At 33.5% G+C, this 25,548-nt stretch overlaps 2 protein-coding genes and 1 long non-coding RNA gene across 3 annotated transcripts in view; 2 read left to right on the forward strand and 1 right to left on the reverse strand.

The window, feature by feature from the left end:
- The first annotated feature begins 107 nt into the window (after positions 1-107).
- On the forward strand, positions 108-7,629 carry LOC111037952 (85/88 kDa calcium-independent phospholipase A2). The gene is made up of 14 exons (XM_022320828.1): positions 108-473; positions 538-628; positions 693-817; positions 901-1,078; positions 1,140-1,370; positions 2,312-2,437; positions 2,887-3,050; positions 3,170-3,371; positions 4,581-4,812; positions 5,140-5,290; positions 5,445-5,630; positions 6,715-6,886; positions 7,044-7,213; positions 7,281-7,629. Exons 1-14 carry the CDS (start codon positions 271-273, stop codon positions 7,417-7,419), a joined length of 2,370 nt encoding a protein of 789 aa, XP_022176520.1. The 5' UTR covers positions 108-270; the 3' UTR covers positions 7,420-7,629.
- Positions 7,630-8,260: 631 nt separating this feature from the next.
- The window catches only part of LOC111037951, a 30,619-nt gene continuing 13,331 nt past the window's right edge, over positions 8,261-25,548 (reverse strand). Inside the window, exon 4 of the mRNA XM_022320827.1 lies at positions 8,261-11,494. Within this exon, the coding sequence (XP_022176519.1) occupies positions 8,915-11,494 (2,580 nt within the window). The 3' untranslated portion in view covers positions 8,261-8,914. The remainder of the gene's footprint in view (positions 11,495-25,548) is intronic.
- LOC111037958 overlaps positions 13,944-25,548 on the forward strand; it is a 41,166-nt gene continuing 29,561 nt past the window's right edge. Inside the window, exons 1-2 of the long non-coding RNA XR_002604928.1 lie at positions 13,944-14,074; positions 22,618-22,681. This is a non-coding gene — a long non-coding RNA (uncharacterized LOC111037958). The remainder of the gene's footprint in view (positions 14,075-22,617; positions 22,682-25,548) is intronic.

Raw genomic sequence — 25,548 nt, forward strand, 5'->3', positions numbered from 1 at the left:
TTATTGCTGTTATCACAGTATGTTATTGATTTTAATTTTTAATCAATAAGGTGATACGTACTTGTGGTAATGAAATCAAATGATATAGCGTATCAAAATGGCAAATGCAAAGTTCATTTAAAATTCCTCAAAAAAGTACAATGCTGTAATCCATTGTTTAACCTTTTTTGTGTGGACATTTGAGTGTGACTAATATGAACGTGCTGTAATTGTTTTTTGAACAACTCGTGTGTTAGGTGTTCATCAAACAAATATTGACCATTGTCCATTATGTCTTGGTTAAATTCGTTAAAAGTATTTTTTACCCCGGATAAAAATCCCAATAAAGTTATTGAAGTCAAATCGGAAAAATATTCTAATCGTAATGTTCATTGTCGTCATGGCCCGATTATTTTGTATGCAGTAGAGAGTAATAATGTCAGTGAAATTGTATTGCATTTGTCGCGCGCGGAGAGTTTAACTACTTCTTACAGGTCTGGCCTTATTTAGATTAGTAGAATATTAATTTAACATATTTATAACCATATGGTTTAACAGCTTATACAGAGGATCGAGTATAGAAGATTCAGAAATAAGATTTTGTATACTTAAGGATAAATTACCAGAAATTCTCAGTATATCCAAGGATGTAAGTACATGATGTCAACAGAATAACTATTAAATTATCTAACAAAATAATATTGATTGTGTAGTGCTATTGTTTGTCCGTAATACAAAATTTATGTGATACTCTTGTTGAACACCCAACATGGAATATTGCACATCTGGTTGTGAGATTGGCAATGATAGACATTTTATCCAGCCCAAATGTCGTGATGTAAGTTTTTTACCTACAACTGTTGAACTATCATTTTTTTTAACATGAATATATTGTAATTATCTTATTAAAATTGATTTCAGGTACTTAAATACACCAGATACAGAAAGTGGTATATCATCATTACAGTTAGCCATTTATGACAATTCATTAGCTGTTGTCAAAGCATTAATTGCCTTAGATGTTTCTTTGGAGCACTTAGATAATGAAGCCAATTCAGTTTTTCACTATGCTGCTAAATCTAGTAGTGATATAATTTTGGTAAAGTCACAATTGTATTTTTACATAAATTAATAGTATAATCATTTAATAAATATTATAGGTTTTATCTAAAGTAAGCACTAAATGCTTAAACTACCGTAACATAAATGGATTTACTCCCCTTCACTTAGCTTGTCAAGCTGACAAACCAGAATGTGTTAAAGAATTATTAGTTTGTGGGGCTGATGTAAATATACCAGCTGGAGTTCCTGTAACTAATGTATCAGAAAACAAATTACCTGGAATTGTCAAAGAATATCTTCAGGATAACCATAAAAAATTATTTGTTGAAGTAAGGATAAAATATTATTTGTGAGTACATTAAAACATTGCATATATTTTAACAGACTTAACTTGTTAGACTTACATATAAGTTTGTTTTCACTTTTAATTGTTAATGTTACAGATTAGGTTTATGCATTTAATTTTATTAGCCTTAATTGTTACATTCTATGTGTTTAATTATATTTTAATTCTAAAAACTATTTACACATTTTCATTTTTACATCTCAAGGCTGTTGAAAGCTGGTCATTATTTAATAGTTTTTCGTGTATTTTGACCTTGCTTTAATAAGCAGAAGATAAGAAATAAACTTCCAGAAGTTCAATTACATTTTTGAAAAAATATTTGAATTCCTTATTTTTGTCTGGGTTATGTAAGAAATGGATTTTTGATTCTTTTTTTTAATAACACAGTAAAGATGAATTTAAAAAAAAAAAGAATACTTCATGTGGTAGTTACTATAATAATTAATCAATACAAAAAATTCGAAAATCCATTTCCCACATAATATAGAAAATAGAATAAGGAATTCAAATATGTTTTTAAAATTTAAGTCAGGATTTTGGTACTGGTTGAATTTTTCTTCCACTTTTTGCTACTTTCATATTAAAATTGTATTGATCATGATTCATGAAATATATTAAGGCATGACTATGCTTATATATGTTGCTGATTTCCAAGAATCTTCGCCATACTTTATCTTTAATTACATAAAGCTTTAGGGAACTCACACACGCTAATGATCAGTCGCTCATAGTCACAAATCACTCACAATGGACATAGATTATTGCTTTACTATCATGAGTCTATCACTCATCTGACCCCTTAAAAATGGTTTGCTTTCAACAGCCTTAACTAATAACCATTAAAATTTTTTTTTAAATGATTAATTTTAATTTTATGAATAAAAATAAAAATATGTTTTTAAGTTTATTGATTGATTTTTCTAGGATATGAAATTTGGCGGAACTCCATTACATTGGTCAAGTTCTCGTGAAGTGATTGACAGTTTAATTTCCAATAATTGTGATATGAATGCACTGAATTTTGATAAACGCACTGCTCTCCACATAATGGTAACATTATTGTATAATATGTATATTTCAAGACTTCAAAATGTTATAACTTATTATGTTTCTAACTGAAATAAATGAGAAAAAAATAAACAAAAAACAAAAATAATTGATTACAAATTAATATAGTACATCATTAAACACAATTTAAGATCAACAATAAATGTACATGACAAAAAAAATTGCAAATAATGTCTAAGATGATTGGAAATAATCTAGCCTGGCCAACAAATTTTACTAATTTCATAATTCTGCCACAAATTAATTTTAATTCTCTATTTATTTTTAAATTATAATTTTAAACTAAAAAAATCAAATAGCATTTCAACTTACAATAACATTAGACCTTAAAAACAATATTTCTTTTTATAAATTTAAGCTCTGATATATTTCTTATTTTATATTATTGATTTTATTTATAATTTATCTTGATGATTTTATACTACTTTTAGGTTTTGAGGAATAGATTTGATTGTGTTATGGGACTGCTCTGCAATGGAGCTAATGTAAATATACCTGACCAAGAAGGTAATACACCACTGCATTTGGCGGTCAAAAGCAATTTGGTACCAGTTATTCATGCTCTTATTGCGTTTGAAGCTGATATCGATTTTATGTGTGTACATTTTAAATTCAATATTTATATATTAAACTCTTTTTTATGCATCTTTTAAATGTAAAAATTGCTCCATTCATGTTTTTGATAAAAATATAAAAATAATTAATTGTTTGTAGTAACAATAAAGGCATAACTTCACGACATATTGCTGCTACCAATAACGGTCCAGATAAAATTTCTGATAAAATTGTGTATATCTTGCATGCAGTTGGTGCAAAACGTTGTCAACATATTTTATTAGAAACTGAATGCACAAATGGATGTGCTTGGGATAAAGAATTCAATGGTTTACCACCACCAAGACCTGTGTCAATGCCTGTACGTATCAACTATGAGTCTTTATTCAACATGCATTTAAAAACACAAACATATGTGGTTTTTATAGAAACAATTTTAAAGTCTGTGTAGTTAAAAACATATACTAGTGTACCCATTCGAGTCAGTAGACTGTGCCCTGGTCTCCGGCGAGTAGGTCAAATGTTAGCTCCCACACATGAAATAGGTATAAATTAAGCCTAGATAAGTTAGTGATAACTTCCAACTAGTTAAAGTTAAAAAAATTTAAAAAAAAAAACACTTACCAGTTATGTATTTAAGTTCCTTAAGAAATCTATTAACTTAGTTCGATTGTAAGTTTGTCGATTAAAACACTGACTAAGTTCCAAAAAAGTTATGTACTACCTACAATTATGGTTCATATATAAAATGTAAAGAAACCAGAATTAAATTAAAATTAATATGACCCAATGAAAAAATATTTAAAATTTTTATGATATTAAATTAATTTACATTTAATATTGATTACATTTTAATGAAAGTATTTGTTCGAAATTTTGAATTTTGAATTTTCGAGGTTTGACAAACTTGTAGATTAGATTGTTTAAGAATAGTTTATTAAAAAAAAAACTTTTGAATAACTTTATGATTTTTTAAAAAAAATAACTAGTTTACTCAATATTTACAGTTAAAATACAACTATTTAAGTTATTTAAACAAGCTACTTAGCAAAGTTTCTAGTTACCAACAAAAGTAACTCCTAACTATTTAGTGCCCAGCATTGCTAAAAATCACCCATATGATCTTATGATCACATAATTTCACATACATAACTTAAAATATTACTCTTAGATTTTGACAGGTGTGCAGCAAGCCACAATAAAATATCAAAAATATTATGGACACTGTACACATGTTAGTTAATATATTAATAAATACATAGCAACATTATTATAATATTATTAATTCTTAAAAAAAACACTATGTACAAACTTCTAGACTTAAAGTACATGGGATGATAAACTCCAAACACTTTTAACTAATTATATGGGCATTTCTGCAATGTACTATATAGATACTTGCACCTGGAGTCTGGACTGTGTATATATGTATATAATATAATTAATACATGGTTAAAATTGTGATCCCAATAATATTAGAATATTCATATCTTAAAATAATATTGACCAAATCATAAAAATTCACATAATATATTTGTTTTTAAATACTAAAAGAGTTATTATTTTACAGGTTAGATGTATTGTGACAGCGATGGAAGAACTCATGGATGAAAGAATAGATGTTAACAAGAATCATAGAGGTGGCAGAGTGTTATGCCTTGATGGTGGCGGAATTAGAGGATTGGTGTTGATATCTGTTCTACTTCATATAGAAAATGCTACTCAAGTTCCTATTATTCATTGTTTTGATTGGTTAGCTGGCACAAGTACTGGTGGAATTTTAGCTTTGGGACTTGCATGTGGTAATTGCATTGCAATATTATTATAGTTTATAGACCATTTTTCTTTGTGAATTGTGTAAAGTTAAAATGTGATGTGTATATAATTTTATAAACAGCATAACATGAGGAAAAAACGTATTACAAGTTATGAAAAAACTAGGCTTTTTATTACAATTTAAAAAAAATGTAAGACAAATTATTAAGCAATAAAATAACATGTATATATTTTTTTTTCGTTAAGGACTGGATAGACTATTTAGTCTATCTTTGAGGTTTACTATGTATAAAGAAACACATGATCTTCATATACACTTTTGTATATAATAGTATTTGTAAATTATGTTTTAGGTAAATCATTGCACGAGTGTTTGTGTTTATATTTTAGACTTAAACAACTCGTGTTTCAAGGTAGTAAACCTTACCAAAGTGAGGTATTGGAAAATATGTTACAAGAAACATTGGGCGCAAATACGTATATGAGTGATATTAAGCATCCAAAGTAATTAGTTTTTATTGACTAAATAGTTGACTAATGTTTTTTTCTGATGATCAAAATTACCAATTAATGTTTTAAATTTTAAAAAAAAGATGTTTTATTGTATTTTTGTTTCTTACTATTTTGTTTTTAATGTAAATAAATGAATTTGTTTCAGGATCTTAGTCACAGGTTTGTTAGCAGATAGAAAACCGGTTGACTTACACATTTTTCGTAATTATATATCACCTAGTGACATGATTAATCTAGATCATCCGTGTGATTATCCACCTCCACCACCCCCTCATGAACAGTTAGCATGGAAAGCAGCAAGAGCAAGTGGTGCAGCACCTTCATATTTTAGGTAATTAATTATTTATAAAGTTTAATTGTTTTTATTAGCTCATATCCATTTTTAATAATTATTATCAATGATCAAAAATTAATTTTTAGTTAAAATATTTATTTAAAACCATTGGCATAAGTCTAGCAAATTAATGTTTTTTCTATTTATATAAAGTATCAACAATGTGTGACATAAGATTTAAGTGTTGGCATATTCCATTTTATTAAGAGATCAGTGAAGTTCGTTTTTTTTTTTTGTATAAATATATTTTATAAATCTTGGGAATTATAATACTAAAATTTGAAATTGTATTGCTCAATGAACACTGTAGACTTGTTTGTGCATTAATCTATGAATAGTAATTTATCCAAATCTTTTCAAACAAATTTATCTACAATTTCGGTATCTTTGACCCACTCTGTCCCTTTTCGTTAACGGTATGTCTTATGTCTATTGTTCAAAATTGTTTTGAAATGAATGTAGAGAGCACTACTCTAAAAAAAAACTTTTTGAGTCATATTTTGCCAGTTTTTAGTGCATTTTTGATAAGCAAATGCTTGTTTAGGCATTTTTTAAGGCATGTACTTAAAAGCCATAGTCATCACTCTTCAGGGTGCCTTTGAAAAATGTACAATAATATAACATTTGATGCGAGTTTTGTCCTAATTATGATGTTGATGTTCTACTTGTACAATTATTTTGTTTTATCATAGATATCCTTCCTTAAATGTTAATAATTTTTCAAAAAATATTTAAATATGTTAAAGTTCACTATTTTGAATTTTTATAATTTTTTAATTATAATTTTTGGTTCATTTTAAGTTGTTGACTATACAATTCTATATAATTTATATTTTAAATATATATACATACATATAATAATATATATAACAATACATTTTATACTTACCATAACTGTTATAAACCGTTATTTTTAAAAATTTTATTTCATTATTGTACATTATGTCAATGGCTAATGCACAATATGTTATCAATAATTTATGCAAAACTGTTATTCATAGAGCAGTGATATTTTTTTAATATTATAATTCCCATTTTTGTATAGAATTGTTATACTAATTGACAGGTTGATATGTTTTAGAATGTTTGGTCGTTTTTTGGATGGAGGATTGATTTCAAACAACCCGACTTTGGATACATTAACCGAAATAGAGGAATATAATTTAGCATTATACAAAACAAACAGGGCTAATGAAATGCATGATCCTAGTCTTGTAGTTTCTGTTGGTACTGGAAGCATACCTGTGACTGAGGTATATAATATTTACACAGTTTGAATATTGTCATTTTGTAATAATGAAGTATACAAAAATAATACTACGTTAGATTTTTCTGTTTATTTTTTTTCTAATAATATCATTTGAAAAAAAACTATAATATTCTAACCAAGGTATTTGGTGTTTGTTTTAGGTGAAGAATTTAGACATTTTTAAACCCAGTAGTGTGAGTGATAGCTTGCGTTTGGTGTTTGGATTCTCAGCATTAGGTCTGTTGCTCATTGACCAAGCGACCCAGTCTGATGGACGTGTTGTAGACAGAGCAAGATCGTTGTGTTACAAAACAAAAACTGAGTTCTTCAGGTGATCATTTTTTTGTTGACGCAACTTAATATTTCTGAACAATTTAACATTGATTTTTGGTATTTAGGTTTTGTCCACAACTATCAGAAGATATAGCTATGGACGAAAAAGACGATGTGAAACTAGTCAAAATTCTTTGGGAAACTAAAGTTGATATGGTGAGAAACAATAGTAAAGTGTGTAAACTGGCACAATTGTTGAAATAATTTTTATGTACTCATTATATTTAAGATATTGTATCATTTATAATTGTTTTATCTTTTTTATTTTTTAATATTACACTTTGTAGTTTATATAATATAATTTAATATAATGCTTTATATAGAAATATAATATATCTATCTATTTCTAAATATTTAAATTTATTATAACAGTGCATATTATTATTATTTATTATAAACTAAAGGAATACATCATTACACTTGTGCTTTTTCTTAAATCCTATGGTAACACTAGTATACATTGTTAAATGACAATAATATAATATTATAAGTGCATGTATGTAAATTATACTGTTTATAATACTTGTTTAAGGTTGGGGATTGCTTGTTTTTAAATATTAAAACCCTCTTTTTTTAAAAAAAAAATTTTATCTGCTTGACAAAAATTCAATAAAATTCTATTTGTTATAGTGATAATAGTAAATAAAATATCAGAAATAAAAAAAAATGTCAAGGCAGTATCACATTAATTTGGCGCAAATTTAATAATTCTTCATATATTTACTAAATAGTGTGCTGAAATTACTATTGGACACTGTAATTGTCTTATTATAAACGTTGGTCTATATTCGAACAGACGAATGGTTTAAAATTATCTTAAAATATTTATTTCTAGGGGTCTTATTGACACACTCTGTTGTGTCGATCCCGTCTATACAATGCAAGTCGAAACCGTCCATGTTCTATACAAGTAAATACTAATAATGGTTTTATGTATAAGATATATAGGTAGGTATCTGGATACTGTCGACTTGCTGTGTACTTATATGACATTTAACATCCTCGTGAATTTACAGTACCTGCTCTTTTTTCATTTAATTGGATCTTTTTATAGGTATCTACAATTATAATCGTCACACAATATATAGATGAGTGTGTTTCTCTTGAAATAACGAACTATAGTTGACATTTGACATGTACCTCATAGGCGAAAATCGGGGCATAATTTATTTTTAGAATAATGACAGTTGGTTGCCGTTCACATCGCGCTTCGAGGAAAACAAAGGTTTCTCCCATTTAAAATATTTATAAATATTGTTAAGAAGATGCTCTATAAAGTATACCTACGCATAGGATGGACCTACTAAACTTTTCTATTTTTTGACAGTATTTATTAAGGGAAATAACATTACAAGTATTTTTTTATCCATTATTAAAGCGGGGGCTTGAAACACAACCCTCGGCCCCTCCCCCCCCCCGATTTCCGCCAATTAATTCTATCTAAATCCTCATCTGCAACACGCTGAACATAACCGATAGAACATTAAATTATATGGTATTACATAATATTATATAAGGCACCTACGTTTGTGGACAAAACGACGTGTTATTCGGATACACGCACACGTTTGAAATGATAGCAATAATAATAATAACAGAAATCTAACAACACCACGGTGTAGAGCTTGAGCAAGAGTGGTTGTTTTCAAACGCACGTTTCTCGGTCGACGACGTCAACAGTGTCGACCGAGGACTGCTGTCAGGAGGCGATCGTCGAACACGATCTGGTTGTGTTCTCGGTGGCCGGTTCGGGTTCGTCGTAGTGTTTGTATTCAGGTTCCCTCCGGCAGTAGACGCACGCGAGCACGGCGAAGACGACACCGACCAGGCCCAGGCCGACCACCGGCAGCCCGTACGACCGGAGCACCTTGAACGACGGCCACTTTGTCTGGCACTCGAGGTCGGCCTCGTCCACGCCGGACGGACAGTTTCGGTGGCCGTCGCACCACAGCGTGGGACTGATGCACGCCTCCAGCTCGGGGCAGCCGTACGCGCAACCCGAGCCGCGGTGCGGGCCGCCGCCGCCGCCGGACTGGTTGCGCTTGGACGGCGACGTCGTCTGCACGCGCTTGGACGGCTTGGACACCTCCAGCCACTTGAACGCCATGGAACCGGCATCCTGGGCCACAAACTCTACCATAAAGCTGGGGTTCTGCTGGTCGTCCGGCACGAACGCCGTCCACTCGTCTGAAAACATGTACAGCGTTTCGCGGCGGCCGTCGCGCGCCTCCGCCGGACACACGTTGCCGACCAACCGGACTTCCGGCCGGACCGCGTACAGCAGTATCCGGTTCCTGGTCCGACACGGGGCCGCCGCGGACGCGTTGACCGGCAGGAAGCGGCCCCACGTCTGCACGAACATGCTGTGGCCTGGCCGGGCCTCCAGTAGCCACGGCACGTCGCGGCAGTGCAAGTCTTCTCGCGCTTCCGGTGGATACGCCAACTCGATCTCGCCGCCAGAACCGCGGACCCACTGCCTGCGAGGGCACGCGGGCCACCGGAGAACGCGGACGTGAGCGCTGAAGTACGTGTTGGTAAAATCGTCGGTGACGCCCAGCCCGGGAACGTGGAAATGGATTTCCACGCGGTCCGACGAAGTGTCAAACGTCACCTGTTGCGTGCCCAAAGCGGCTTCCGTGAAGTTCTGACTGAAGCAACCGCGCTCCACTCGAACCGTCCGCCAGAACACCTCGCTCACCGACAGCCTGGGGCCCTCGTCGCCGGTCGGGCAGGCATACTTGCCCGTCACCGTCCTGGCAATGGGCTGCGGAGGCCGTTCGCGTGACCCGAACGACGCGTTGCGAACCACGATCTGCAACCGGTAACCGGGTTCCGCCTGTAGCCGGTATACGCAGTCCAAGCTCTTGGCACCGCCCCGGCCGTACAGGAATACGTTCCGCGGTTCCGCCAGGTCCATCGACTCGCGCACCCTGTGGTCAATGACGCACGCGTCGCCGTCGGTCTCGCGGTCGTACGCGATGCTGTCAACAAACTCGTAGTGCAGCCGGAACCCAAACGGTTCCAGCACTGTTCCCAATACCGAGTGCACCTGAAGTATGACGCTGGGTGACTTTGACAGGTAGCTCTCGTCCAGCGTGCACGGCCGCTTGGGGCGCGTGGCGTTCGGCGGCGCAGAAGCCGACGCGTCTGCGGCAGCGATGTGTTCGCACAGCCTGGGCGTGTCGCAGTGATCTCCCAACAGCGTGCCGGCCCCGTCCCATATCCGGAGTCGGGTCGGGCACGGCTTGAACGTGAGGAAGTGGCCGGTGCTCCGGTGGCCGTAGCTCTCGAAGTACATCCACACCCGATCGTCGGGTAGCCCCTGGAACCTGTACGTGCACGTGCTGTTCGGCGGCACCGCGTGTCGGGGGCTGACCAGCACGCCGCGCCGTGACTTGGGCGTGGCCGACGCGTTGACGGTGAACTCGCACGCCGGCCCCTTGGCGTAGTCCAGCGAGTCCGAGTCGACGAACGCTATGCGCACGTCCAGCTCGAAGCTCCGCAGCCGGGACACGGGCGGTGGCCACGAGAACGTGGCCGGTGAATTGTGCACCCACGATTTGAACACGACCAGCATGGTGGGCCCGCTGGCCACCACCCGGGGCAGCGCCGGGCCGCCGCAATACCGCAACAGCACGGGATCGTCCTCGGACGGCCCGTCGTGGAAAACTAGCCGGTCCTCGTTCTCGCTGCACATGTCGTTGACGCGTATGATGGCCGTCCCGTTGGGGGTGCCCTGGGCTACCCCTTGCTGGCCCCTGCCGCCGGACCTGTGCGCCTGTTGTACCGCGCTGCCCCGGCCCTGGGTCACCGAGACCATGGCGTGCTTGCATTTGGGCACCACCTTCTGCCGGACAGTGTACCGGCACGTCACGTTCCGCGGGTACATGCCCGGGTAGTTGGGCGACTGCAGCGAGCACCTCTTCCGGTAGCACTCGTAGAAGTTGCGGCTGCAGTGCGTGCCGGGCACCAGCTCGCCGCGCTCCTTGGGCTCGGCCGGCGTGCCCAGCCTGACCGACGCCTGCCGGTTGTCCAAGAACTTGAACCGCAGCCCGAACGCGAACGGAAGCGTCGTGTACAGCCCGCTCACGGGTATCCGCAGCGTAAGTGTAACGGTGCCCGCCTCGCTGTAGTACACGGCCGGTGCGGTGCCGTCCGTGGGCCCGTAACCGCACCATGACCCCCCCACGTAGGGGCGGCCGAGTTCGAGTATTTGCATTTCGCCGCTGATGCACTCGCCCAGGTAGAGAGTGCCCAACCGGAATTCCTCGAAAATCAGCTGAAATCACACAGAAAAGATCGTGGGTTGTAAAACAAACAATATTATACGCTCACATACTTGTATTTTATTTTTTCAAACAATGCGACCGACAAGCAAAATATTATGTGTAGTAGGTAGATACTCGATTTTATTAATTATTTTGTTATATTACAGTAATAATTATACCATATAGAATTATATTATTATCGAACCGGAGGTGATCCAATAGTCTACGTAAGAGTCGTACGACGTGCATTAGTTCAAACATAAAACCCAACGATTTTGAGAGTTTTTAATTTACATACTATTTTTGATTTGTAACAAGACAACATTTTGGAGAAATATTTAAGCATTTTTTAAGTGTTTTACTGTTTTGAATGACAGTGTACGTTTTTAATTTCATACTCCTAAGCTGAATGTAATCGGATTACTTTGATCTATAAGAATCAAATTTTGGACAAGTGTTATAATACATAGTTTATCGATTAAATAAAGTTTTTAAAGTCTAAATGAGAGATGAAGCTGACCAATTTTATTGGTATTTTATTTAGGTAGATTTTTATGTCATTCGCCGGATGTCTATGTTATACACATCATCGGTAATGGGCTCACGAACACTTCGGCTTTTCAAAAGACCAAAGTTCGAGTTCGATTTCAAACGGTTTGAATAAAATCATCGTGTTCGAAATGATCGCGTGAGATTAATTTTTTTTTCGATGTGTTATGTCTGCAGCAGACAATTTTCGATTTTATTACACGAGTATGGGTTTCCAACAGCCATGGACAGTTTTAGCCCAACAGTAGGTATTATTATTCTGAAAGTGGAAACATAATTTTACTCAAATTATACTTATGAAAGTTTTAATACGATTCAATTTCGAGTGTAAGTGCGTATTTCTATTATTATTTTTGTTATATAATAGTATACCTATTAAAAATTAAAATTACACAGATATCATCTGTAACCTGTGCATCAGGCCATTGGAGTACTAAATGTATTTTAGGTCCACGTCTAACTATTATTTTTATAGTAAATTACCATACACGTTATTAATGTTTAAAATAATAATTATTTACCAAAAAAAAGTTTTAATAATTCTATAGTCGTAATTATGGCTTGAGTCGTAATATTAATTCGTTTTAAATTATTACATATTCGGTATTTCTACAATTGTTAGACAATTGACATTAAGATACACATTGTAGAGAAACGGATTGCTTCCGAGCAATTTTTAGCCAATGAGTCACATCGATAAGCACTATATATAGATGCATGCAGACTACGTGATGCGTATTATTACTATTTTATAACTATAACTTATAGGATGATGTGATTTTAGCAACCCTCCCCACGACTCTGTGGAGTATTTACAATTATAGCACCCAACCTCTTAGAGGTCTAGTTGCGCCTATGCACTAGCCACCAGGGCTTATTTATTCTCGGCTTATCGGTTTTTATTTAAATTCATACAGGTGTGTTTAACCTGTGAGTAATCTTGTTTAAATTTTTAATTACCTCATCGAAATATTTTACGTTATCAGTTACTGCATAGATTTGACTATTGAAGTCCACAACTGATAGATATTATTGTTATGGCCGCCGAAAAAAACTATACAAAGCTTGTCAAGTAGGTAATACTATTGTCTATTGCCCATTATCATTTGATCAGATAAAAGACGTCCTTTTTATTTTAATTTGTGCATGACGCGTGCTTAACCCGTATGCGTATAGCATTGTTTAAATTTTTAAATAATTGAAATTATTATTACATTATCGGATACCACGGTGGACTTAACCATAGCTGATATACATAATCAATATTGTTAAGCCATTGAATAAATTTCAAAGCGCATCAAATACCTCGCTATATTATTATTATATTTATTTAACCAGATTGCAAAAAAAATCCACCAACTAACACTGACCGTAATTTATTGTGAATTGAAATATTTTAAATACCATCACACGTTTATCGTTAAGGTCCGTACAGACCAAGCAACATTTTGTTGGCAACACGTTGTCAACAGTGTTGTCAACATGTATCTCAGCAACTGGTTAAAAGTTGACGGATACACGTCAATGTTGGGCGGCATGACATCAAAGAGATTTGTTGCGTGTTGCTAGTATCTGAGTTTTCCAATCGAAATGGAAAACATCGCTCAGTATGGACGATGTTGTCAACAATTACTGTCATTGATTTGTACACACGTTCACATATCGTTATTAAGTTAGTTTAGTTGTACTTTTTAATTTTTTGCATAAAAATGTTGTGGTCAAAAGAGCTCGTAATAGAACTCATTGAAATGCTGAAAGCTGCCCCTGCCATGTGGGACATACAATCCAAAGAATATCGGGATAGAAACTTGAAGAATGATGAAACGTCCAAAATAGCATCTCACTTCAAAACAAATGTGGATGAAGTATCAAGGAAAATTAAATCCCTAAAAACTCAGTTTAGCCAAGAACGGAAGAAAATTGGAGAAAAAAGTAAAAGTGGAGCTGCTACAATTTCGGAAGATAATATATGGTTTGGGTATAATATGATGAAGTTTCTCGTGGAAAATAACATTTCTAAAGGCAGTCGCAGTACATTTGAGGTAGGTATCTAGTAGTTAAAAAATAGTGAAGTAGTAGTTTAAAATTGAATTTATTTTACTTACTTACTAAATCAATAAATACTATTTATATTATAATTTATTTATTTATAATAAATAAACTAAATTGTATTATTGTAAACTTAAAAATTATTGCCATCAAAAATGTCTATATTGCGTATTTTTGTCGATGTCGTTATCGTAATATTGAGACATAACTATAAATAACTTAAAATAATTATAAACCTATAAGCAACCATTTGTGGTTTGTTCATGTAATCATGTGTATTGTGTACGTCATACGACGGTTGTTATTATTATCGCATAATCACCCATCGTGATACAAATAAAATAAGAAATAACACTAATATAAAAATAATTTATTATAAATATTATGAAATATTTTTATTGTTAGCAAAATAATTTTTTAAACAACAAAGACTATATTTTTTACCTTATAGTGTTAAATTTTAAAATTTATTAGTCAATTAAATAAGATTAACAATATAAAAATAATAAAAACTATATTTGATTAAATTGACAATGTAATAAGAAACCATTAACTACAATAATTATCATAGCCCAGAAAATTTATGCAAATCTATCTTGCCACGGTACTTTTCCTTCTTCTGAAATAAAATATTTGGCGAATTCTTTTCTGATTTCTTTAGCTTCTTGAGAAGCATTTCTTGGGATGCGCTGTAAATCAAGTAAACTTCCCTCAGTTTCTGCTCTCCATGATCCAGGTGTTATTGAACCAGTATCTAAATCTTCACTATCAAATGTGCCAGGTGGTGTGTACATCCGTACTGACTGTGCATTTCGTCTTAAAAAGTTATGTAGAGAAATGCAAGCAAGTACTACACTTTCAACTTTCTTTGGGTGTAATGGAATAGGCTTTCTAAATACTCGGAAAACAGTCGCCAGCAAACCAAACACATTCTCAATAATCCGTCGAGCTCTACTTAATCGATAGTTAAACGCTCTTTCTTGGGAACCTTTTGGATATGGACCTGGGAAGGGCTTCATAAGGTTTGTGTTTAATGAAAATGCATCATCTGCTACCAATACGAAAGGAGTAACTTTGGCTAACCTACCAAACGGAGAAGTTCTTCAAAATCAGATTTAGTTAGTCTAACGAAATTGCGGAATGAACTGCCGTCATTTAAAAGTAATTCAGACATTAAGTTGTCACCATAGCTTATCCCATTTTTTAAAAATTTTCTCTGCCACCATCTTCTTTTTCTTACTTTACCATGAGTAGCTATGATGATGAATGCAGCACTAGCACCAGCAGCAGCAGTTGTCAGATCCATTTAGTATTTGTTTAAAATAAAGTATTTATTTTTTAAATATTTATATATTTTATTTTATATATTTTAACTTTCACTTTCACAAGTACAACTTCACACTACAACTACAACAGCTAGACGGATGTGGACTGTTGACGCGCAACTATTATTTGGTTTGAACGTGCCACACTGTTGACAACATGTATCTAGATACATGTATCTGAATCCGACAAATTTGTTGTCAACATTCGGCAACGTGTTGCCAACAAAATGTTGCTTGGTCTGTACGGACCTTTACACACTTTATAATTATTACGTACCTATTCCACCGACAGCGAATTCCGAAAAACAAACAAACATATGCCAAGCTATTATACAGGCTTGCTGCGAATAAAATATGTAAAGTGGAAAAATGAAATGTATCAAATTAACGTATTATTATTTCTAATTATTGTTCATGGCGTAATAACATATTGTATATTATAGCTCAACGACCATAGTTTAATTTAACTAAAGTGTCATTTCAGATATATTTTATAATATGTGAAACGCATACAATAAAAGTGCCTAGTGCTTTTTTAAACACCTGCCTACTATTGTTCTATTCGGCACATTATATACCTATATAATAATACGCTGTAGTTTATTCAATTGTTAACACTGCACGCACTTCGACAGACCTGTTGCCTACAACAGTGTTCGACTACTTATTTGACCTGAGATCAATAACTATGTTGTGGGTAATTCGATGACATTTTAATCGGCAATCTATAGTCATAAGCTTTTTTTTTACAAACATTTAAATACATGATCATGTTTGATATAATATTCATATAGAGGTACTGGCGGTAAGTCGAAGTCGACATTTCCGAATATTTCACAATAAAAATAACAATGAGTCAAATCAAAAGATTTACAAAAGTTGCCATGTGCCTATTAAATATTTACGTACATACATCCATTATATTTATTGAGATCACGAGGACGAAATAATAACGGGACCCGATGAATAATAAATGTTACCTTTAATAAAAAATGCGCTACAGCCCTACGGTGAAAGCTTGCGCCGCTCTTGCAGGCTTCCACCATCACGGGGCCATTAAACTTTAGAACGAAAAAGTTGGTCAAAGTTGAATAAAAAAAAATACCTTTTTTGAATTATTCAGTCTGTACGGTTGTCGCAAAGCAACGAATCAGCTCATAAATGTCATAATCATCTGACATCTACAAAATGTTCGGAAGCGAGACTGCATAGGTACAATAAAAATATCGTTCCAAACGATAATCGGAGAAATATTCCGTCCGCGTCGCAGCGAAAGCCGGAAAAACATTAACCTACAGCCCGGCGAAATGTTTTCGACGATTATATTGAATTCGCCTATTGCGAGACTATGTGGGTACGTAATATTTTTGCAGTTGAATAATAATTTACTAGTTAATTTTAAATGTTCAATAGACGTATTTTAACTTTTAAGTATGTATTATATTATATATTGCGGAATAAAAATCCCCAGGCTACAATACTAGGTACTTACAAACGCACGCAAATTACTGAACAAATATTGTTTTTAAACGCTAATTAGTGTAATTACTAATTACCATCATTATTAATATTTAATTACAAATACATACTTTATACTAATAATATTGTTTTATAATACTGCGATACTACGTATAATTCTGTATAATTAAACGACTGAAATAATTTTTTTTTTTTTACATTAGGTTAGGTTATTTACTAAAACATTTTGATAAAATTATATATACAATATAAGAATTAAGAACTTAAAATTGTACATATTGTAGTGTACGGTGTAGTACTGTATAGTGTGTAGGTAACCTTTGATAATCTATAATCTAATGTGCCTAATAGTATGTTGTGCGTATATTATTATTTGACGTACTCGAAATATTTTTTTTTTACTTTGATTACCTACATTTACTTGTTTGATTTTGAATTTATTATATTTTTCAATATTTCATCTCTATAAAGTAAAACTCACTAAAACTTGTAAAAACGCTTCCTAATATTATTGTATTTGCATAACAGTCAAAATATTATAAGAAACGTAGGTGATATTTCAAATTTTCAATCTTTAGAACGGATACAAAAATTGAACATTTTCTACATTTTATATAACTACACTTTAAGTCACTTTAAGTGTGTGTTATTCGTAATTGAATATTATAAGGGTGGTAATTACAGTAATATTAGAGAAAATATATTTATTCAATAATTTGCATGTGTTTGTGTCTTGTGAGTATAATATTGTAGTCCGCGGGGATTTTCGTTCCGATTACCGTCGTCCTCAGACGGCGATGTCGAAGTCCAGCGACGTCCCTGTATACTGTATAGACAACTGTATAGTCCTTCTGCACTTAGACCAATTTTTTTCTGTGCGGACTATACGGGGAACCGAACTCGGGATAACATAATCGATTATCTACACAAAATCCGAAAATCCAGTGAAGTCGCAAGACCGCGTGTTGTATAAATCTGGCCGACGCGAGGTCTTAATGTTGTCGGTGCAGTATGCGTCAATGATTTTAAATGCAAATAAGCCCGGTTGTTTTAATGATATAGTTGACACAAACGTTCAATGTTCTCCAAGCCACTGCAACTATATATAGTGCGCAATAAGAAAGAACAGTGTAGAATGCATTTTATACAGAAAATGTTTAGTGGATTATTTAAAAAAAAAATTGAAGTTGCACTGTATATATATATATAAGTGTGACACATATGGTAATAATATGATATAAAAATAAAAAACTACTCATCAACCGAGATGAGTTAATATTTTTCCGCATATTAACTTTAAAGAGTTTAATAAATATATTGTTTATAACTTAACGCTGACTTAACTAACTCGAGAGTCAAGTCGCTGTTTTCAATTATATTTTGTCTTTACACATATTAAAGAATCAATGTGCTCATGATATTTGTTTGACAACTTAATGTTAAATAACCGAATATCAATATTTAAGATCCAGAAGTTAATTTTTATATCAGATAAAATAGAAATTGGCATTGGAGACACTCTATATTATAATATTCAATAATTAGGTATACGGTATATTGTTGTTAAAGGGATTTCTATTAATTCTAATTAAACAACCTTAGCGACTGACAAAAATTAAGGTATATTTTCTATTGATTTGATTTAAAAAAAAAGTAAAAATGTTTGAATTAATAAGCAAGTCTACTTTGCGTCGGTCGGAGCATGATATATTTTATATTTTTTAATAAACACTGACAAATCTATGAAATGTAAATTATTTATTCTCGTCAAAAATTTGCTAAAATTGAACATATATATATATATAGACATTGAAATAAACTTGTTTATCAATAATTCAATTATCTTTACATTTTTTAAATCGAACTACTTTAATTTTTGACAGTCGTACACCTATATTTCACTTCCATAAATTGGTTTTGAATACTTTGATTTGGTGACTAAATGGCATTTGCACGCGAGTGGGTAACAATAAGTATGTTGTGGGTGATCGGCGGGGTGTGTACACGCGCTAATGATCGTTTACTGTACACACAAAGACGAGCAGTGACAGCAAGGAACGAAAGAATTGCCTATACCGAACCCCTTAAAGAAGTCTTGGTTTTTTAAAATGTTGATCCTAAAAGAAGCATACTTGAATGGACTTGAATTAAATCGGCGTTAGACATCAGTAACAACAAACGATTGACATTACGTAATATCTATACCATCGATCTACGAAGAAGTTGTGAAGTGGTTGTATAGTGGACGTATTGGTTTGGTTTGGATGTAATTATTACGTGTTATGTTCAGTATTTTCCACCGAAAAACGATTTGAAAAATTATAAACAATTCGTGTGCATACGAATATGAGATACGTCGACATAATATTTTCCATCACAATTGCACAGCCGTCAGCCATGTGCCCACCTACTATAGTAAGAGTACATTTTCAGGATAGGTAGGTAGCAGGCATAGACCTTTTAGAGTAAAATGTCTATGGTAGCAGGTCACTAATACATTTGTTTAGCGATTGCATGTTGAGAGGACGCCACATTTGCATTATCGTTATATCTCCGTCTTATACACACTTAACCAACCCCCCCCCCCCCCAAAAAAAAAAAAACAAGTTGCTCGTTATCTCTCTTTTTTATTTTAATGTAGTGTGCTGCTTCTAACGCAATTTCTTAAGTGTAGGGTGCTAATTTTAGGCTAATTTTTTTTTTTTATGTTCTTATTGAGTATTGGTAGTTTATAGGTTGTACTGATTTAACATTTGGTCTCTGGACGAATTCAACTACGAGAAGTAATCGTGAGTTAAAACCGAACAATCCACTAATATATTCATTATATTATTAAAATATATATGAATCAATGTAATAATTATCATACTATTGCAACTATATCACCAAATCGGTTGAAGGTAGCGACAAAATAATAGTAATTTTAGCTACGCTAACCGAAAGTATTTCTCTACGCATTGTAGCGACGTTACGCATTAATTGCTACGAATAAAATGTAGCGTCGTGCTTCTTCAGTTGCAGTGCTACAATTAGTGCGCTGCTCCCAACCACTGGGATTAGCTTTTTGTCAATTACACATACAGATTCGGACTATTCCTAAAAAAAAAATCGACCCCCCCCCTCCCCCCCGGGGCACACCGCTGCTGCACAGATTATGCCTCACCTAAAATGTCGATATTTAGTACGGCACTACTGAGACTACAGTAAACTATATAAAATTTGCGACGTCGTATACGTCTGTGAGACGACAAACGCATGGGTAGAGTCCTACTAACCAACCCGAATACAAATGTATATAAGCATTAAATGCCCGACTCAAATTCCAGCCCCCCGTCCCGGAGAAGCTGTTGTGTGTTTGACGATAAGTTTTCATTTATTTTTAAGTCGTAGAAAATCGAACGCCAGGGTATGGCGGGCACCTGTTTTAGACGGATCTTGAGAGCGCGGGTGCGGGATACGTATACAACGTCAATAATCAATAAATATAAATATATTTATATATATATATATTGTATATTGTATACGTATATTAGATTTTAAAACTACTATTGTATTGCGTTAGAAAGGCCATTCCGATCGAAACTTGGTTTGCTTACGCGTATAGAGTTTTATTTCGTTTTTAAAACTAACTTGAAGTGCTTTGACGGAAAAAATGAAACACATTATCGTGAAACCAACTAAAAATCATTGTTCAAGTTAAATAACACGTTTACACACGTACACACACACACACACACACACACACACACACACACACACACACACACACACACACATATGTTCATAGTCTTTGTGTGCGGACGTGCAGTATTTATTTTTCGATCGCTTATGTGTCTGTTACAACTTGCTTTGGCGAGTAAGAATACTTCTCGATTATTTTTGTTTGAAATTAAATTAATACGTCGACGGGCTATAAAAAATCTGAATTAAGTATATGCATGGACCGGTAGACGGAAAAAAAAGTCCACTGAAAAATACTCAAGAAAAAAAATTAAATTTAAGTATAAACACATACGTACTATATACTCATCTACTCCTAGTTAGTAATAAATAATTCATAAATTATTATAGCCAATATAGGCAATTTTATAAGCGGAGACTCAATTAATAAGAAACTTTTTTTTATCTATTTATTCGATGAAAAATGTCAAATATAAATAATTTTATGCCTGAATATGGCTTATGCTGAACTATTAATTATATTTAAAAAACAATTTATAACAGAAAAAAAAAATTAAATACAAATAATATATGAACTAATTTATACATAATATACAGTGTCGAGTTAAAAGTCAAAAAACATTAGGGGTAAAAGTATAACATCTGGGCTTTTTCTCCTCGGTGTGTTTATTTGTTGTGCTTTTTTCCGTAAAATTTTTTTTTTGTGCTTTTTTCCGCGATTCGCATAAACCATGAGTTGCATTGCCACTCTTGTGCTTCTTGTACTATTCACTCGTCTCTGGCCGGGATAATCCGTCGTAATAACATATAATACAATTTTCATTATTTTTATTATAATCCGCCTCGACACCACATTGTTTTTCATTTTCATGAGAGTGCTGCGGAAAATCCGTACATATTTGTCAAAGTCTGTAGGGACGGTACACAGTGACTTATATAGTCCCTATTTATAATACATGACTTTGGAAATGGGGGTATCTTTACTGCAGTTTTGAAACTCGTTTTCCTTCAAAAATCAAAGCCATCATATTATTTCGTAAAATCTACAATTTCAACTGTTTCTCGTCCAGGCAGAGACCTAATAATACAGGTATATTCTATAAACCATTTTAATATCACGGAAGATGATTTACGCGCGGTTTAACAAATAACAGAAAAATCGCAATTTTGAGAAGATCACATTTTTAAACGAGCATGATGTATAATCATACATATTTATGGCTGTATACGGACAAAAGGTATACTATTTCAATATTTAATACTACCTATACGCGTATCATGATAAACATTGAATATTAAAATGCACGCGAGTACGCGGAATTTGCCATTTTGAAGTAAGAATAAATATTCGACATTACAATAGACAGGTACAATATATAATATTTTACGGAATTTGTGAAAAATAAAATGCGTAAAAGTTTAAAAATAATGATTTTGGCCTACCTACTATAAAGTCTCACTTGGTAATATAAATATACAACCCCGTACATAACCAAAATAAAGTTTTAATTTAAAAATATAAACGTGTATTAAAAAAGTTCAGAACATTAAATATTTCTCAAAATATAAATTAATAATGTGGGCGTTAGGTGTTTACAAGAAGCTTGTACAACTTTTACTATACCCACACCTATACCGCATGTATTACAATGTTACATAGTGTAGTTTCTCATTAATTAAATACTCTAATTTTAAATCTAATTATGGTTGTAATATGTCTTTTGGTTTTCATTATATACGGTTTTAATAAAGTTAAAAGTTTTTTCGGCTAATGTAACTAGAAATTTATGGTTTTTTCAATTAGATTTTTTTTTTTTATTATTTAACCGTATTTCAGCATCAATAAAATAATGTGAGAAATAAAATGCAATATAAACATTGACTAGTTTCATTATTTAATATTTTATATATTAAATATTGTATAACATCTTACAATACTTATAAAACAAAAAAAAAAAAAAACTGTGGTTATAGGTACTTATTATTAATTATTATTATTTTTGTAAATAATTAGTTGATGATATTATGTTAATGTTATTAATTTTTTTAAGGTAAAAGAAACATCGAAAATGAACGCGTGCGTAGCAATTCAATATTAAGCAGTCAAATCTGCATGTAAGTACACATAAAACGATTAATATTAAGTATTTAGGTACTCACAGGGTTTCAAAATCATTTTGAAACACGGTTAATTTTAAACTTGCCTGTAAAGTTCAACTCGACTAGATAATTTGTCCAGTACCGAGATGATTATATTTGGTAGGTATATTATATTATTATTAAATACCGAAAGAGGTTTATGCGAATATGGAACGGAATGTACGTTTAATATAACGTCGACCACATCGTCCTGCAGTGGAGCATTTGATTTCGAGGAAAATAGCGAAATAGGAGTAAAATACTTGAACTTTACTGCTTCAATATATAACTAAAAGTCTAAAACTCACGTATAAAACTCATAAACCCCCGCGGGAATTCAATCGTAATCCCAATGCAGAATATTGGTCCACAACTACTCAAGCACAACTCAATCATGTACTGAGTAAATTGTATATTATGTTACACTGTGTTAAAATAATAAAACTATAATATCATATAAAAATGCATGAGGACTAGATGGCCGTTATAATATATTATATAATCTGTCTCACCGAGTGTCGCGAACTAAAGACATACGTTTCATGAAGTCAAGAACTATTAAGTTCTTGCTTTGCTCCCTTCGCACCCTAATTTATACGTCGTTACCAATAGGTATTAATATTCGAAATCATACGACAACGCACGAGGTGTTCTTTTATGTTTAAAAAATTAAAAAATAATGATTAAATGTTTGCTTTAATAATTTAATACAAAGTATTATATACATATACATTATACATATTATGTACAATGTCGTATCGAATATGTAAATGACAGACAAGAGCAACACAATATAAGTAATGAAGACAACAGCTGTAGAATAATGTATTTTCTTTTCTCAAATATATTGATATGTCGCAATCTAGTAATCCTATGGATTTATATTGTTATATAACTAATGTTTATATCGTTTTAAGCTAATAACCTTAGTTGTTAACGCTTAACCATGAATAAAAAAGAAAAAAGAAATATAAGTAAATTTATGTGAAATTTTCAGTACTTGCTCAAAATTTCATAAAAATAATCTTATAAAATATTTAGGTATAGATTGTCTATTGAATAAAATCATTTTATCCAAACATTATATTTTTACTTATAAATATACCGTCGTTCCTGTCTTCGTATTAAAATAAAAATCACCGGGTCTTAAATTTCAAATATTGCTTTGTTCAGAAAGTCATAAATAAATATTATGATTTTTAATCATAATAAAAGTATAATCATAATAGCTGATTTTTAATTTTATAATTATAGTTTGAAAAAGATCATAAGGTACTTAAATATTCACCACAGTAAAAATAAAATATACATGTTGATGTACGTATAGGTGTAGTATCATAACATATAAAACTCAAAAATATACCTTTTAAAAAATTTAAGTATTGTTTTTAAATAAATAAGACAATATAATAAATAATTGGAACTTGAAGTAAGGTTATATAAGAATCAATAAATATTTTTAAATTTGTCATAAATCGTTTTTCTAAATTAATTAATCGAAGTTTAGGTTAAAGTTCAGATATATACTAGGTTATCAGATGTCGGTATAAGTTTCCCCGCATAACATTTAAATAAGAATAAAATTTATTATTTTTTTTCGTAAATAATAGATCAATAAAAAAATTACCTCTGATAAAATAAAATATAAAACCTCTTTCTGCGGTTGATTTTAGAATTAAAGAAGAGCTGCAATAGAACTCTTTCTACCCGGTAAATTAACGGAGGCATAGGGTGCAACCTTGGCAACCACTGAACTCGATATATAGGTCACATGTAGATTGTAAAATATGGGCAATTGCGACAATAACAGCAGCCATTGAGTTATGACCTATTTACCAATATATATTACATACACGAGATACCTATGTAATAAGTGCAATATATCCGCTTGGGAATTACCTATATCGTTTCAGACCTTATCGTCGATGAGCTTTATTTAATAGCGCATCGAACGAGATAACATTCGTTTTAGATAAGAATTTAACGTTTTTCTGCTTTTGTTTTTATTGTTTAAGACGACTATTTCGTACACGGATACTTTGCAAGTCCCACCGCGTATTATTTTATATTGAATTTTTCTCCCACTGTATCTCATAACACGACGAGATTTAAGCGTAACAAAATGTGTGTGTGTGTGTGTTTTTTTTTACCGTATACAGCTGTTATATGTATACTCTTTTCGGGCATAGGCTTTCGTAACAAGTGGGACAGGATGTGTTTTCGATTTGAGCGCAGCGTGCAGTGGTAGCGCTTCGCATTATATATATTATATATTATACAACGACTCTATCGAGCGATTGACCCCAACGTGTCCCCAGGTGCTGCGAAAAGTCCTCCGGGGCTTTTCCATTGTATTATGCGCGTGTAATGTGTACAGGAGACTTCCTGTATACATTGATTATTAGATCCAGTCGAAAATGCCGATCGCATACACGCGTATTGTTTTGTTTTTGGTCACAGCGCTGGCGATGATTTCTCGTGTAACCAGATTGGGGGGCACAGCTATTGTTTTTGGCGTAAAAGATAATCCGATCAATAGTGTAATAAGAAACGAGTCGATAAAAAAAAAAAAAATAATGACATTATCAAGTAGGCAGGGTTTAAGTAGGTGTAGTCAAAGGCGTCCGCAGAGTGGGGAAGGGGAGTCGAGCAAGGGCAGTTGCTCCTCCCTTGGTTTTTTTTTCTTGGTCGATTATCATAATCGTTATGCAATATAAAATAACACAAATTGGTTTTCTTCACATTTCTTGTTTTAAAAATTATTATTTTATGATAAAGTTGCTGGCTGCTGTTAACTGCAGATATAATTATAAATATTAAATAACAGGAACCGACTGGCATTA

The sequence above is a fragment of the Myzus persicae genome, unplaced genomic scaffold, assembly GCF_001856785.1.
Source record: "Myzus persicae strain clone G006 unplaced genomic scaffold, MPER_G0061.0, whole genome shotgun sequence".
Taxonomy (NCBI): Eukaryota; Metazoa; Arthropoda; class Insecta; order Hemiptera; family Aphididae; genus Myzus; species Myzus persicae.